The sequence below is a fragment of the Microplitis mediator genome, chromosome 1, assembly GCF_029852145.1.
Source record: "Microplitis mediator isolate UGA2020A chromosome 1, iyMicMedi2.1, whole genome shotgun sequence".
Lineage (NCBI taxonomy): Eukaryota > Metazoa > Arthropoda > Insecta > Hymenoptera > Braconidae > Microplitis > Microplitis mediator.
The window spans coordinates 10,861,990-10,872,887 of NC_079969.1; the positions used below are offsets into that span (position 1 = coordinate 10,861,990).

Sequence of the window (10,898 nt, forward strand, 5' to 3'; positions counted from 1 at the left end):
ACTAAACAATAAATATAAGGATAGATAGAATAAGACATACGCGACATTTGGTATTTTGTAACTGATAACTTCCCGCCTCGCCGACCGCTACGTATACAACAGATTCGAATTATATTATGTATAATGTAATGAATAATATTAAAAAAATAATTAAAGATTTTTTTATCATAGTAATATAATAAATGATATATACCGTTAAGTAAATATATATATTTATTAATTGAATGTGTATGAGCTTTTTTTTTTACCGCACAATGTGCGTTGTATGCAAATTCCTCATATTAACACAAGAAAAAAAAAATGGTGGAAAAAAGGAAAAGCTAAATACATCACATTCAAAACATCATAATGTAAACCGGTGTGTAAACTAAACAACATAACCTACAACCTAACACTGTTGCTTATTGTTAATTTATGAATTATAAATGTTTACTTTTCTATTGGAGTAAAAAGTAATTTTAATTTATATTTTTGAATTGAATAAAGAATAAATATAACAATAATGTCAGAAAATATCCAAGGAACTTTTACTTCTGATAAAGTATCTAAAATTCGTTGGAATCGTCAAGATTTTACTGAAGCTAATTCTTTTATCACTGGTAGTTGGGACAATAATTCAGTAAATGTTCATTTTATTTAAATTATCAGCTAACAAAAATAATTGCTATTATAAAAGTTTTTTAATTTTTTATAGTTTAATCGAATTACATATTGGGTATTTCGAAAAAGTGAAGATGCTGAAATATATCCCGCTGCGGTTAATTTTTATCCATTCATTGGTGATGTTACTGAAATTCAGGTATTTATTATTGATCTATTTCATCATTATAAATAAGAAATATTAATTAAAAAATTTTTTTTCTTTAGTTTATTAGCAAACATTGTTTTGTGGCGTCATCGTCAATTGGATCAGCAAAATTATTGCAGATTGATGAAAATTCATGTAATCTTTTTAAAGAGTTGACATTTTGGGATAATATTCATTATTTTAGGTAATTAAATAATAATAAATTTACTTATTTTTCTATGCATCATCATTATTAAATAATTTTATGTTGATACAGCACCGGTGAAAATGCATCTTGTACAGCATTATCAACTTTTAATCAAGATATAGCTACTGTTGGAGAAGATGGAAGAATAAATTTACTAACAGCTCAACTTAAAAATCCTGTAAGAACAATTGAAAATGCCGATAGCTGTTCATTACTTTGCATTGATTTTTTAAGACACAATGAAATATTAACTAGTAATACCAGAGGTCATATGAAACTTTGGGATCTTAGAAACGATCAAGATAAACCAGCAACAACTTTTATGCTTCCTGATCAACTTAAAGTATGTATTTATTAAAATAGTAATAATTAAAATTAAAATTAATATAAAAAAATTTTTAGACAGAAGCTACGGATATAGCCCATCATCCTACTCAACGACACATTGTTGCTGCCGGTGGAGGTGATGGTAGTCTTTCAGTTTGGGATTTACGTCAAAGTACACATCCTATATCTCAACTTTTAGCTCATTCCCAAGCAGTTAGTGAAGTTATGTTTCATCCGGATAGACCAAATAATTTATTCACTTGTTCTATTAATGGTGAATTATGGCATTGGAATAATGTTCATGGCTCTAAATTGAATCTTGGTAATATTATTTATTGTTTAAATAATTAATATTTTTGTTTGATATATGAAAAAAAATATAATAATAAATTTATATAAATTTTAGATAATGATAGCCATTGGTTAGCAACACGTGGAATTGATGCTAAAGTAAATATTACTGAACTATGTGCACCTTTACATAAACCAATAAATAGTTTTGATATTGATAGATCCACTTTACTTTTCGGTTGTGACAATGAAGCCATGTATTCTGTTAAAAATATTATTATTTAAACATTATTTTGTCTTAATTATTAAATTGCTATTTTAAACTAATATTTATTTTTCTATGCATATTTTAAATCCTATCTTTACTTTTTTTCCCTAATAGCCATTGTATCCGTAAGTTGATGGTAACTTGAAAATTCAGTTTACCTGAAATCTTTTGCCGGAATTTGGTGACAAATTAACAGCAAAAGTTGAAAAGGAAAATTTTCAGTTAATTTTTCGACAATTTGTACAGTATTTTACCTTTATATTGTAGTCAAAAAACAGATTTATAAAAGATGACGAATAGTTGTTGTCAAATTGAATGGCAATTTGTTCAGCAATTTGAAATTCAATTTGCTTGAAACGTATTTCCAGAATTTGAAGGAAAATTGAAAAGTTAACTTTTGCTAAGCAACCCTGGTCATACGCCTTTTAGTTTTTCAACGCCGGCGCTGTCATAATGTATGTCACTGATCTCTTTACTAACTTTATATGTAAAGTCCTTCTAGGGGCTAAGTCGCTTTCGGTTGTTATCCCCACCCTTAGAAAATGAGTCTAATCTCACGCCGTTGCTATACATTAACATTAAAAACCGAAAATTACCGACGTTTCCCGATGGCGACTTACTCTCTGGGCTTTCTGGGAAGGATACTGTTTTATTGTTTCTAAAATTCTAACCAATAAAATATCCAAGTAATTGTTACGAGTGTAAACAATTATTAGAGTAGTTTAAAACCAGAAAATAATAATAATATAAAACAATAAATATTTTCTAATAAAGTAAATAAATATATATAAATACAATAAATAAAAATGTGTATAGTATAAATAAATAGATAAACATGATTTGGTTAATGTATTTGATTATTGTCAATTTTTTTTATTTTAAATGTTTTGCAACAACACGTAAGTCAATTGAATTATTTATTTATTTTCTTTTATTTATTTTTGATATTCTTTATTACAGAATCTCAAGGTTATTGTGCTATGTATACTGGTAAAATATGTAAAAAATATTTAACTGGAATAGGTAAAGTTTGGTTTAATGATACTACTGATAATCCTGGTGGCTGGATGAATGAAAAAATAACAACCGATTTATGGGAAGAATTAATTTCAACTTTAAAAGAACCATGTCGTTCTGCTGCTGAGGTATTTATTTATTTACTTAAATAACCCGAGTCGAAAAGTTTCAGCATTATTTCAAACTCATTAGGCTTAACTAAACCTTAAATGAAGCTGATTGCGCTGAACTGAAACTTACTTTAAACTGACTACGCTTAATTGAGCCTTAAATTAAACCATCCATCCTGTCAGTTGACATTATTTCAAACTGATCAGCCTGCTAGTGGAATTAAGTTAAAGCTGGATTCAACCTGAATAAGCTTAAGATTCAAACTGACGTAAAATTTTCAGGCTGTTTTAAAACTGAACATCCTAGTATATAATTGAAAAGACACTGCATTCAAGCTGAATAACCTGTCAGTTATTCAGTTCAAAACTAGTTTAACTTTTGAGCTTATTTTCGAACTGAATAAACTGCTATTTAACAAAATTTAGACTTGAATTGAAACTGTCACACTGCTATTAAAGAGCATAATTTAGACCTGAAAAACCTTAAGTCTGCACTGATTTGAAGCTGATCACACTGCTATAATTAAGCATATTTTTAACCTGAAGAGCCTGATTTGACGCTTTTGTCAAACTGAATAGTCTGACTAATTGATTTTATTTTCAAGCTTAATTTCAGCCTGATGGTCCTGAAAAGTGAAATATGACGACCTTTCAGTCTGAGTTCAGACTCATTTTTTAATGTATTTTAAATAGCCACTTTTCATTTTTTTCTACTGTTGGTTATCAGTTTATTCAGTCTGAATTAATGCTGAAACTTTTCGACTCGGGTGATATTATTTAATTTATTTTATATGGATATATAAATTTATAGAAAATGCTGTGTATGTATGCATTCCCACTCTGTCATAATTCAGAACGTTTACCTCTTTGTTATGAAGACTGTATGGCAATACGTCATGAGTTTTGTTTCAATGATTGGGCTTTAATTGAAGACAATAAACAACGAGGAATTTATATACGTTCTCGTGGGCATTTTCGTTTACCAGATTGTGAAATTTTGCCAAAATTAGACGAAACATCAATTGTCTGCTCTCATATACATCTTACTGATGTTAATCAAGATTTGGTTACCTGTAAATATTTTTTTAACTTGAATTAATTTATGATATATTTACTGATAAAACATTTTTTTTTTTCTTTAAGACGATTGTGTGATCGAAAATGGACGTTATTATATGGGTAAAATGAATAAAACTAAAAATGGTCTTGATTGTCAGTCATGGAATGTACAAGAGCCTCATAGTCACAATAAGCCACCAAATGTATTTCCTCAAATTCGTCATGGAGAAAATTACTGTCGTAATGCTGGTGGTGATGAAAGGATGCCATGGTGTTTTACTATGGATCCATCAGTTCGTTGGCAACATTGTGATATACCTATTTGTGGTAATATATTTATTTATTTTAAAAATTTATCCATTTATTTAATTATTCATATGTTTTTTTAAAGACAATTCATCAGATTTTGTATGGGAAACAGAACGTAAAAACATAACTATGGAAACAGTATTTACTCCGACATTTACAATGGTACTATCAGCTTTAGGATTTATTGTAATAGTTGGTTCACTATTGGCAATATTTTTAAGTCAAAAATTAAAAAAACATCCTATTGGTTACAATCCACCAGAAATAAGAGTAATTATAATTTAAAAAAAATAAAAATAATAATTTATAAATTATTAATAATAAACGTTTTTAGGATGTCAATATTGATTTAGATAAACTACCAAGTAACGATGCTTATCATAAAACTGGTGCTCAACTTAATCCAAAACTCGAAAAGCTTGAATTCCCACGGAACAATATTATTTATGTTCGGGATCTAGGACAGGGAGCATTTGGCCGAGTATTCCAAGCTAAAGCACCTGGATTGATTCCCAATGAAGAATTTACCAATGTTGCGGTTAAAATGTTAAAAGAAGAAGCTTCTGATGATCTTTTAGTAGATTTTGAACGTGAAGCTTGTTTATTAGCAGAGTTTGATCATCCAAATATCGTTAAATTGTTGGGTGTTTGTGCTTTAGGGCGACCAATGTGTTTGCTTTTCGAGTATATGGGACGTGGCGATTTAAATGAATTTTTACGTTCATGTTCACCAGATTCGTCTGCTGTAATAATTAATTCAAGTATTAATTTAAATAATCAAAATAATATTTCAACGAATTTGAAACTTTCTCATATGGATTTAATAAATATTGCACGACAAGTAGCTAAAGGAATGGTTTATTTATCAGACCGTAAATTTGTTCATCGTGATCTTGCAACTCGTAATTGTTTAATAAATAATGAAATGATTGTAAAGATTGCAGACTTTGGTTTATCACAAAAAATTTATCTACAAGATTACTACAAAGGTGATGATTCAGATGCCATACCTGTTAGATGGATGCCTTTGGAAAGTATTTTGTATAATAAATATACTATTGAATCAGATGTATGGGCATTTGCAGTATGTCTATGGGAAATATTTAGTTTTGCATTGCAACCATACTATGGAATGACACACGAGGAAGTTGTTAAATATATTAAAGAAGGAAATGTTTTGGGATGTCCTGACAATACACCACATGATGTTTATGAATTGATGAAGGCCTGTTGGAATAGAAAACCCACTGATAGACCGGCTTTTAGAAAAATTCATGAAAAATTGGAATTAATTAAAGCAAGATTGGAGAAAGACAATAAAGAGGATAGTATTGCGTTACATATTAGGGTTTGATTTTTATAATTTTTAAAATTTATTTAACACTTAATTATAAAATAAATTCTTTTATTTTTAATGTCTGTTGTATATAATTGTTTATAAGCTAAGAGACTGATTTTATTTACTGCCTGTGTGCCAATAAATAATTACTATTATTGATTGTACTTTAAATGACACTATTGATATTATTAATTATAACTACTTAACTTTTATATTTATCATTTTTACATCACAAATAATACATTTTATATACACAACATGTACTTGATGTAAAATATAATGATCGAATGAATGGTTGTCTTTTATACGATAATAATAATAATAATAATAATAATAATAATAATGATAATTGTAACAAATTCGTGTTTTAATAAAAAAAAATTCTGTTTGTATTAACTTTTTTTGTTAATAAAAAAACTGAAAAAAAGTGATTGTTCTAAGAAGTTTGATTCTTTTTATATATCTACTAAACACGAAAATAAATTAATGGACACAAAGTTTTTTAATAATTATTTATTGCACAATTTTCAAGAAAGAAATAAAAATCCAAAAGGTTTTTTTAAAATAAAAAAAAAATAATAATAATTCTATATAATTGGCTACAAAATGTATAAACTAAAATTAATTAGTTAATAAAGATTATTATATGAGCAAATTAACACGTATATAAGTATATTTATGCATAATTAATTAATTAATTTAATTAACCAACACTTATTGCTTAATAATTGTGAATATAAATCGCGTAATCCAATCTAATAGTTGGGATATAATTTCATTAAAAAAAAAAAACTGATTTATAATTTTTTCTAACATTTATATATATATATATATATATATATATATATATATATATATATATATATATATATGTATATTTATACAGACTAGTGTTTTATAGGCCAAATAATAATTAACAATAATACAGACAATTATTTCATTTTATTCCTCAAATTTTAAAATAATGTCATTAAGAATTATTATCATTTTTTGTTGTTAAAAATTATAATAATTAAAAAAAAATTTATTTATTTATAACTTGGAATCTATATATCTATAATACTATTTATTTTATTTTAATTATTTTTTCATAACATTTTATATTTTTATAACCTACTAATCTCCTAAACTTATTCGATTATTCTTTGATAATTATGTCATTGAATTTAATTATTTTTTGTTCGAAAAAAAATTTTTATATGATAAAATAATTAAATTCTTACAAATTTTAAATAACATTCGTTTATTTAATCAACAATTTATTTATTTATTCAAATAAATCTCATTGTTTAATTATCGATGAATATAAAAAAAAAAAAAAATTTATTATTATAATTAACAGCATTAACATACAAGAGATCATCTTATACTTATAATAATAATAATAATTATTATTATTATTATTATAACTTTTTTTTTTTTTATAAATTAACAGATCTTTAATTTATTTTTGTCCAATCACCAAAAAAATTAATACTCTTAGTTTATATATTGATGATATATACATCGTTATCTAAATAATTCATGATATAGAAAAGTAAAATATGGAATTATTAAATAATTTCCGAAAAAATGATAAAGTAATAAGTTATTCATTATTTTAAATAAAATAAATATTAATAAATTTTGATAACAGTTATAATTTTTTCCCCCTATTTTTTTTTAAATCCAAATATAACAAAAAAAAAATATATATATATAGTTTTTTTTTCAATAAATAATTTTGTTTGTAAATAAATAAGTATTTTTTAGCTGCTCATAGAATAGACCAAATTTTGCTACAGTCCCTTGTGTTTTTTTTTTTTTTTTTTTTTTTTTTTCCATTATTATTAAAGTTGTTGAATTAAAAATATTTACTTTTCAATAATGTCTTCGGGTTATTCTTCTCCTTCATTCCATTTAGCTTCTTCGGCTATCCGGTCAAAACAATCTTGAAGAAATACATACTGAAATATATATAATAATAATAATGATGAATATTTAAATTAAATGACAGTAAAAATAAAATAAACGAAAAAAAAAAATAGTTACATAAGGAGTAAAGACTTTAAGCCATCTAGGCGGTCGATTATCTGATCTCGTGTACTGAAAACAAAAAGCCATTCCTTCTTCATCAACTTCCCATCTCGTAATATTTTTCCACAAAAATTCAACGACTTGGCTCTCAAGTGTTCCATCTTCCTTGGCAGCGTGAAGTTTAAAAGCACCAGCACCCACAGCGGCAATCACGTGTCCTTCTTTTCTTGAGTCGCAAGGACAATGAGGAAAAACAATGTCCCCATATCCACTGAGCTCTTGAGCAAGTTTCAAATATTCATTTTTTCTTGAAGCATCTTGTAGAGCTTTTAATTGATATAATCGTTCTCCAGCAATGATATGTCCACGATTAACTTCATCAATGGTTTGCCAAAATATCCAAGTCAATGCCTGCTCAGTTAATGATGAATGAGTTAAGTCAAACAGCCATCGTCTTATTGATAAACATGTTGCACTAGCTGTTGAATAATTTTGTATATAAAGAGTGTGAGGATGCTCATGAGGTTGAAGTTTACGTTCAAAATTATATTCAACAATTTCAAATAGATAAAAATATTTAGCTGTTTCATTATCAAGCCCAATTTTATTGCAAGTTGCTTCGTAAACATTTTTAGCAAGTGATGCTTTTGCAACAGTTACAGTGACAACTTGACGATCAGGTAAAAGAATTTTTAAATCAACTGCTGGTCCCTGATCACCGTCCTCTTCCAAACGATCAGTTAAAAATTCTTGCATCGCATCACTTTCAGCAATCACTCGGACTGCACATACTTTTTCTAGATATTGCTCTAATCCACGACGACGTGCGTCCAGTTGCTGTTCGCTCAATTGAAAAGGCCATTTTCCAGGTAATTTAGGAAAGTTAAAGCCAATAAACTCTTTTTTCAAAGCCATATGTAAAGCAGCAAATTCACGATAACGTCGCGAGCAAAGATGACGACCAGCCATGTAGACGTTAAAGACAACGTATCGCTCATGCTTACGCTCACGCACGTGGTAATCTGGAACGCTTATCGGTAAAGAACGCTTCTCACTGTAGTCAACTGAGGCATAACTACAATTAAAATTTAAGAAAGAAAAAAAAAATGTTATTTTTAATATTACTGTACATGTTATACCAATAATAGACAACAAGGTCATAAATAAAAATACATTATATTAATTTAAAATAATTAATAATAATCATGACTCTATTCACATGACTACTACGAGTTATTATCTAATATTATTAACAAACAAACAAACACACACACACACACAAGATGATAAAATTTTTTATAAAGTTTGAAATTTTATAACTCGTCAGCGAATCAGTGTATCAAAAAGGTCGATACATATTTTTGTTAGAAATTAGATGCTCTACCAAAAAAGTTGGTTATTATTTTTCAGTAAATTTACTTTTTCAATTTTTTCTTAAATGAGAATATCACTTTTTTCTAGCAATTAATTATCATAGATCAATAACTGTTGGATAGAAAATCTACTTAAAATTTTTTTATTAATTAAATATGGTCAAAATGCCATTTTTAAAAATAAATTGACATTTAAATACAAATAACTAAAAAGCTTTCAGAAATTTTGAAAACTTTGTAGACGATAATTTGTGGAAAATTTCGTGAGGAAAACCTCCATAACATTTCGCCATAAGTCTGATATTTTCGACGGAAGAGTCAAATAATAATAAAATTTACAATTAATTCAACTTTGACCTTGAATAACTTTTGAAAACGTAAACTATAGATGTATATACATTTGTATATATATGTTTGGTATATAAATACCTTAAATCTTCACATGGTTCCAATCTTTCAGCTTCTTGTGGTGTAACCGAAATAACGGTCAATGTCAAGACATCACCGCCAGATTTGATTAAATCAACTACTTGTTTATGTGTTGCTCCTTCTACATTTATATTATTTCTATAGAAAAAAAATTTTTTTAAATTAATAATAATTTTTCAAAAAATTAGTAATTTTTTTAAAAATAAATACTTACACTTCTAAAATACGATCACCCTTTCTGACACCAGCTTTTTCAGCAGCACCATGTGGTAAAACTGCACTGACATGCTGTAGAGGTGCATATAATTCACCATTAATACTACGTAATTGTCCACCTTCACTAACTTGACCACGTACATTAAAACCAAAACCCGTTTCAGTTTTATAAATTGTAACGCAACGTGGCCCTTGTCCTATAGGATTGCCACCGATAACACCACCTCCACCACCTGCTCCTCCTCCACCACCAACAACTGAATTTAATTTATGTTGTCCAGTTAAACGTCCATTGTTAATCATTGTTGTTGTTAATCCCGAATTATTAATTCCGCAATCATTGCAAGAAGTATTATCAACTTCTGATGCACAATCCGCCATCTTTCCCTACTCTCTTATTATTTTTTACGCGCTTTACATTTGAATTTTATAATTTATGGATATATATATATACATATACAATTAATTTAATTATCTAAATAACCATCATTATGATAATTACTATTATTTATATTTTAAAAGAAAATTGAATGTTGTAATACATTTCAATGAATTCTTGTGAAAATTAATTTTTTTAATGACAGAGTTGCGCAGCCACGACACATTTCATCGATCGATTTAATCACTAATAAATTTATATTGTATTACTATTTATTTATTTTATTATCAATTATTTATCTGTTACAGATAATTTATTTCACTATTTAGTTATTTATTAATTTATTAACTTATTTTTAAAATTGTTTTAGTTTAAGTATAATAATACGAAGACGTCAACCGGCGATAAAAAATTTTTTAATTGTTATTACTACTATTATTATTATTGTTATTATTATTATTTAGTCTGTTTTACCGCCTGATTTGTAAAGGATATATCTGCTGATGGAAATTATTTAACCTTTCATTACTCGCGCCCGCCTTTTCTGCTTTATATATATGTATATTTCTTTTCGAGCAAAACATAGGGTTTTTTGCCATTTATTTAGATTTTTAGAGATTTCTGGGCCATAGAAGTTCGAAATTTATATTCGGCGGATCAAAATACATGAGAATCATGGTTGATCTAATTTCATAAAATTTTTTTCAACACAGTATCTGGAATTTTTTGCTTTTTTTGCAATTTTTCAGGGTTTTTTGGAATTCACTTAA

The 10,898-nt window shown here is 27.0% G+C and overlaps 3 protein-coding genes and 1 long non-coding RNA gene across 5 annotated transcripts; 2 read left to right on the plus strand and 2 right to left on the minus strand.

Moving 5' to 3' along the window:
- The first annotated feature begins 321 nt into the window (after positions 1 to 321).
- Positions 322 to 1,923, plus strand: LOC130670265 (nucleoporin Nup43). The gene is made up of 6 exons (XM_057473616.1): positions 322 to 619; positions 695 to 799; positions 868 to 992; positions 1,065 to 1,338; positions 1,398 to 1,644; positions 1,729 to 1,923. Exons 1-6 carry the CDS (start codon positions 503 to 505, stop codon positions 1,896 to 1,898), a joined length of 1,038 nt encoding a protein of 345 aa, XP_057329599.1. The 5' UTR covers positions 322 to 502; the 3' UTR covers positions 1,899 to 1,923.
- On the minus strand, positions 1,063 to 2,373 carry LOC130670671 (uncharacterized). Of its 2 annotated transcripts, XR_008990406.1 has the most exons (3): positions 2,136 to 2,368; positions 1,980 to 2,046; positions 1,063 to 1,875 (listed from the first exon to the last, which is right to left on the minus strand). It is a non-coding gene; the product is annotated as an uncharacterized LOC130670671 (long non-coding RNA). The 2 variants fall into 2 exon arrangements; XR_008990401.1 differs by having other exon boundaries at positions 1,980 to 2,373.
- Positions 2,374 to 2,560: 187 nt separating this feature from the next.
- Positions 2,561 to 5,765, plus strand: LOC130669852 (tyrosine-protein kinase transmembrane receptor Ror2). Its single transcript, XM_057473014.1, has 6 exons — positions 2,561 to 2,780; positions 2,842 to 3,026; positions 3,820 to 4,081; positions 4,152 to 4,394; positions 4,459 to 4,646; positions 4,711 to 5,765. The coding sequence occupies exons 1-6, from the start codon at positions 2,717 to 2,719 to the stop codon at positions 5,728 to 5,730; spliced, it is 1,962 nt and encodes a 653-aa protein (XP_057328997.1). The 5' UTR covers positions 2,561 to 2,716; the 3' UTR covers positions 5,731 to 5,765.
- A 1,436-nt stretch (positions 5,766 to 7,201) lies between these two features.
- On the minus strand, positions 7,202 to 10,504 carry LOC130671311 (sorting nexin-27). Its single transcript, XM_057475125.1, has 4 exons — positions 9,748 to 10,504; positions 9,534 to 9,671; positions 7,747 to 8,806; positions 7,202 to 7,661 (listed from the first exon to the last, which is right to left on the minus strand). The coding sequence occupies exons 1-4, from the start codon at positions 10,128 to 10,130 to the stop codon at positions 7,593 to 7,595; spliced, it is 1,650 nt and encodes a 549-aa protein (XP_057331108.1). The 5' UTR covers positions 10,131 to 10,504; the 3' UTR covers positions 7,202 to 7,592.
- Between the last annotated feature and the right edge of the window lie 394 nt (positions 10,505 to 10,898).